The following is a 6033-nucleotide window of genomic DNA, read 5'->3' as shown; positions in this document are numbered from 1 at the left end:
CAGAGGAAATAAGGAGAACTGCGTGCGTGCGTGCGTGTATTTGTGTGTAAGGGGGCGGGGCACTAGAAAGGCTAAAGGAAGGAAGTGAAAGCGAGAGCTCCACCCTCAGAGGGAGGGGCCTGTGTGATGGGGGGGGGTAATCAGGGTAACAGGCTGACATCAGCGAGTGTGTGTGTGTGTTAGTGTGCATGTGCCACTGTGTGTGTATGTGTTACTGTGTGTGTAATTTTGAGTGCTTTGTGTTTTGTAACTCAGTTCTGTGACTTCAGTCCCTTCAGTCCCACAGAGACTCCCACCCAGGGGCTCCTGAACCCAGCACATTTACTTAAGTACTACACTTCAATCGAATTCTGAGGTATTAGTAATTTACTTGAGTTTTCCATGTAGCACTGCTTCATCCTTGGACTTCACTGCATGTCAGAGCCAAACCTTGTACTTTTTCCTGCTCTACATTTATCTGATAACTTTAGTTCCTTTTCAGAATCAGATGAATCAAACAAAATACAGTCTAATCATCAAACTTTATTGATCCCTGGTGGGAAATTCCCAAACTACCCAGCAGTATGGAAAGTACTTCAAATTAGAAGTATATAAGTTAGTTAACATTAGCTCCACCTTTACCAGCTGCAACATTAAAGTGATGAACACAATTATGCATCAATAATTAGAATCCAATAATATCAGATACATTCATGTGAAATGGGCCATTCTGCACAATGACTACTTTTACTTTGGATACTTCAAGTACATTTGGAGGATGATACTTTTGAAATTTTCCTGCAGTAACATTTGCAATGAAGGACTTCTGTTTAAAACAGGATTTGTACCTTGTGTTATTTCTACAGTTACTGCAGTAAAGGATCTCCGATCCCAGTCAGAACTTGCATATATAGATTTATTACTGCATGTGTATATATATTCACCAGTTTTATGTTCACCAGCCTCCCCACCAGAGTAGAGTAGAGTAGAGTAGAGTAGAGTAGAGTAGAGGAAAGGAAAGAAAAGGAAAAGGCATATTTGAGGCCTGTGCCCTTCCAGAGCTCAGAGCAAGAGTCAAGGCCACAGGAGGATCTGGTCTGACTGAGGAGGGAACCTGCCTGTACTGGTCATGTGGTCACTTACATGCACAGGTGAATTGGAGGGAGGAGCCAGTTACTCACTATTTGAACAGGTGCTGTCAGACGTATCCTGCAGATAGAAACACTGCTTCTTGCTCCTCCTTTTCCTCTGCACTACATCTCTAATTCCTCCTCCACCTCCACACTGTTCGTCCAGCAGGAGGCAGCAGAGGCTTGTTTGTTGTCTGAGTGATGACCTCAGCCAGGGAGGATTATGGGACAGAGAACGATGGCAAGTGGCATCATGGGAAAAATACAGACTGACTGAAGAGGAAGGTTGGGACCAGAGTGCACTATTTTATTGATTGTTTTGTTTATTCATTAAACAATGACACTGCACAGGAGGTGGCGGAGAAGCAGGAAAAATGAGAGAGATGGACGGGATTAGAAAACAGGAGGAAACTAGAGGACAAGGCAAGAACATAGGGACTAAGATGAGGAGTTATGAGGCAAAGAGAAGGTGTTAGAGGAAGAGGAAAAGCATCAAGTAGAAAAGACCAATAGGGAGGAGACAGATGAGGAGGCACAGGGAGAAACAGGATGCGTCTACCTGTCAGAGCAATAAACGCATAAACAGTTTGGATTCAGTGAATCGCACAATAAACGCATGACTCCTCATGCTCCCCCACTGTGTCGTACTGTGTCTCTACTGTCTATACTGTCTGTACTATCTTTCTGTTATGTCTTTACTGTGTCACTACTATGTCTCTACTGTGTTTATACTGTCTCTCTACTGTCTTTACTGTCTCTACTGTGTTCTGCTGTGTTTTTATTCTTTAAAGTAAAACAATAGAAACACAGACGACATTCAGGATTCAGTCTAATAAACGTTTATTTTTTTGGGATGTGTCTTATTTGCACAGAAACAACCACAGACACAGTTAAATCCTCTCAGATCCAGCAGCAGGATTATGAGCAGCTTAATGCACGAGCTTAGACACACACATGCAATGTACAAAATACACACACAATGTACAAAATACACACACACACATAGGCCCAGGGAGTTAAAGGAGGTGGTGAAAATGAGCGTGACTCCATCATACTGAGCTTCAGGCTACCTCCCAGTGCATCATGGGATTTTTTCCCATTCAGGCTGGCTACACACTGGATGATTTTATGCCTGATTTGCTCTCCCAGCAAGGTTAGGGGCGTGGCCTGATTCAAGGCTATTTGCAAACACTCATTTGTCTAGATAATCCTCAACTCTGGTGTCACCACGATTATATTACTGCTCTATTCGAGTCAGAACCTCCTGGATCTCGAATCCTCCTGACTTTGCTGCTTCCGACGGAATACCCACAATAGCCAATGAGAGCAAGCAGACCAGGACATGTCACCAACCGGATGTCGCATACTTTTACAGCTCACAAACATGGCAGCAAACAAAACAAGCCCCGAGCCAATTGGAGACAAAGAAGACCAGCAGGTAGAATTGTGGCAGCGACACGAGTGCCTTTATAATTTCTCATGCAAGACACACCACAGAGACCCGGCAAGGAAAGGGCCTGGGTCACAAAGTCACGTGTGATCACATGGGGTTCTGTGAGATCTCCTGTCTGTGAAACTACAAACAGCAGGTCTGTGGTCTTGTGGTCTGGCTGAATCCTCTTGCATGCCCAGAGTACAATATTGTTGAAGACTGGCTGAGACTCTCCTTATGCCCGTGGTCGCCCACGGTCTAAAACAAGTGAAGATCTGAAAATAGCTAGTGGGTGGCCAGCCTTAGCCAGACACTGGGCCCAGTGTGTCATCCCCCTTCTACCTAGTCTAGCTCCACCTGACTTGACCGGACTCAGATCACTTTGCTCACTTGGTACATAGAATCGATTTGACTTCACCTGATTCAACATGACCCCGCTGAACAGGTGATACGACTGAGCTGATACCTCATTCGCTTCCTACGTCTGAGTCGTGTGTACTCAACCTGAGTTAACTGAGGGTGATTTACCTCAACTTCACCTCAACTTATCGCAGCTGGCCTCAGCTCACTTTGCTCACCTGGTAGGTAGACTAGACTCAACCGGACTCACCCTGATTGAAACTTGGAGCGGTACTTCTGATTTAAGAGATGATTCTACTGAAAAACCTGAAAAAACACAGCAAAAGAAACTTATTAAAAATAAGAAATAAAACTTTTTTTTGTTTTTTTTCGTCCAGAGTTCGCTCTTCAGTTTTTCAACTTTCTGCAGAGAAACAAGTTTATTTTGATAATCAGGAAATATTTCTGCTGTTTACAATCGTTCTCAGATTAAAAGCGCCAGCATCAGATTTTTATTTCTATTATTTATGCCCCACATACCCAACTCCTTTTCTGATTAAACTCAAAGACAGACTGACATAGACAGAGAGAAACTGAGACAGAAACTGACAGAGAGAGAGACTGATGGAGAGAGACTGAGAGAGAAACACACTGGCAGAGACAGAGGGACACAGAGAGGCAGAACCTGAGAGACCGAGAGACACTGACAGAGATAGAGGGACAGAGAGAGAGAAACAGAGAGACACAGAAAGAGAGAGAGATACTGACTGAGACAGAGACTGACAGAGAGAGAAGGACAGAGAGGGAGAGACAGAGAGAGTGACACACTGACAGAGACAGAGAGAGAGACAGAGAGAGAGAGAGTGACAGAGACAGAGGGACAGAGAGAGAGAGAGAGAGACAGAGAGATTGACAGAGAGAGACTGACAGAGAGAAACAGAGAGAGAGAGAGAGACAGAGAAAGAGAGTGACACACTGACAGAGACAGAGGGACAGAGGGAGAGGGAGAGAGACAGAGGGACAGAGAGAGAGAGAGAGATTGACAGAGAAAGAGACAGAGAGAGAGAGAGACTGACAGAGAGAAACAGAGAGAGAGAGAGAGACACTGAGAGAGAGAGAGACAGCGAGAGATTAATGTAGTGAAGCTGGAAAAAGAAGCTGGATTCCGATGTGCGTGTCTGCGTATATTTTATTGTATTTGATTTCTTCGGACTTTGCATGTAACTGAATAAATCAATGAATCGATGAACAGGTCGGCAGCAGCAGGAGGAAAGTGATTCAGTGGTGAGATCAGTTTGACGGTGTTCGCTGGCGAAACGCGGAGAAGTTTGTGAAGTAAACGAAGAAAAAGCGGATGAGGATCAAACCGAGCGGAAACTGATCGAATAGCGGATCAATTAACGATGATTGTTGGTGTTTGGACCTGAGATAGAGCAAAAATAAGCAGCGGAAATGTACGAGGAGGGCCGAAAAAGTAAGGTTTTTATCTCTTTTTTTGGGAGGGAGGGCAAAGTTGAGTACTTTGTTGGTTGATTGATTGATTGATTGATTGATTGATTGATTGATTGATTTAAGATGCGCTAATCCAGCAGAAACCCGCTCTGGTCCCACACGGTGATTGATCTGAAACTGAAACTAATCAGCAGCTGTTCTGCGCAGAATCTGTGGTTTTGGACCAAAACTGATTTAATCCATCGCGGATGGAGACCAAATAATCTGTGTCGCAGCTCCGCCATCAGAATAAAAGCTCTAAACATAACACGTTTTAACGCCACATTGCACAGTACACACACACACACACACACACACACACACACACACACAGAAATATGTGCAGCGTGCTGAGAAATCATCTGTCAAACCAATATCAGGTCTGCACAGTTTCACTTTTAGGCCTCAGACCTCAGTCGGACCTGAGGACTTCATCTATGCAGCAGAACTGTGTGGATTCAGAACCTGTGGAATGTTCTGTGTCTATGTTCTTTAAAAAGCAGCAGCAGTTTCTAAACTCCTCTGCTCTGAATCAGTAAGGTCACTTCTGTAAAAGTGCGACATGACCCGGGTCCATGAACCATGGATCAGAGTTGGGTACCAGATCACATGGTGCCCGTCATTAAAACTCAAAGTCACTCATCTGATGCATAAAATCTTTTCTTCCTGGCCTCCTTCCGCGTTGTAGGGCCTACTGCACATGCCACATCCTGACCTCAACCTATGTTCTAGGTGTTAGATGGAGGTTATGGTTCTGGTGAAGTGTTTCTGTATACAACCAGACCAGCATCTGTCTCCAGGTGCTGGTCTGAACCAAAGTCTTGCTCAACAGGAACCGTTCAGTATTTCAGTCAGGTTTCCTCAGAGGATCCGATCCAGTGTTGTGTTTCTGTATTTCTAAATGCAAGTTCTCGGCGTAGTGCAGTGAGGCAGCACACCAACACACAAACACTAAACTGAGTGAAATGGGAGTGGACACAGTCAGGACATCACCCTGTGAAACCTGGTTCTGGTTCTGATGCTAACTCTTCACCTTCTGCACTCTGCACTCACTCACCCATAATAACAAAGTGAAGTGCTCTTGGCCCTTACTGTTTTAAAGCGTATTAACCTTCAGGTTAAACTGAGCCTGAGCGGCAGGAAAAGAGCGCAGCGCCCTGACTTTCAGGTGACTCTGATATTAAAGTTACAATGAGCTTCTTTTCTCTGATGGAACAAAGGCCGGATTAGTTGCTGCTCGTTTCCAGGACAGCGTTATCAGAGGGTCCGCAGGGGCCATCTTATCTCTGAGCAGAAAGTCTGATCCTCTGTCAGGATCAGGAGGATTAACGAGACCCTCTCTAAGTGATGGAGGTAGTGACTTCTGTTAACCCTGTCCTGTCAGAGGTCAGACGTCATAGAATCCGCTCAGTATGGTGATGCCGGTGTGGGCCCTGTGGTAATCTCACATTTTTTTCGTAGGGAGAAGGCAGGACAGCCGAGCGGATGCAGCACATGCTCTTTATTCCTAAAGTCTGTGGTACGAGTCCAGCTGTGACACAAATCAGCAGGTTTCCTGTCCTTGTCTTCGTGACCTGCTCTCAAACACAGGCCAGGCTGTGCTGTAGCCGAAATCTAACTTCTGTTAGATTTCCGCAGATTCTTTTTTTCGAGAATGACTGC

At 45.0% G+C, this 6033-nt stretch overlaps 1 protein-coding gene across 1 annotated transcript in view; it reads left to right on the top strand.

Moving 5' to 3' along the window:
* Positions 1-4332: 4332 nt before the first annotated feature.
* The window catches only part of cacna1fb (calcium channel, voltage-dependent, L type, alpha 1F subunit), a 28639-nt gene continuing 26938 nt past the window's right edge, over positions 4333-6033 (top strand). The window contains exon 1 of the mRNA XM_026331631.1: positions 4333-4354. Within this exon, the coding sequence (XP_026187416.1) occupies positions 4333-4354 (22 nt within the window). The remainder of the gene's footprint in view (positions 4355-6033) is intronic.

Source organism: Mastacembelus armatus, chromosome 7 (assembly GCF_900324485.2).
Source record: "Mastacembelus armatus chromosome 7, fMasArm1.2, whole genome shotgun sequence".
In the NCBI taxonomy this organism is placed as follows: domain Eukaryota; kingdom Metazoa; phylum Chordata; class Actinopteri; order Synbranchiformes; family Mastacembelidae; genus Mastacembelus; species Mastacembelus armatus.
The sequence above is the reverse complement of the archived record's forward strand: the minus strand, read 5'-3'. Positions and strand labels throughout refer to the sequence as shown.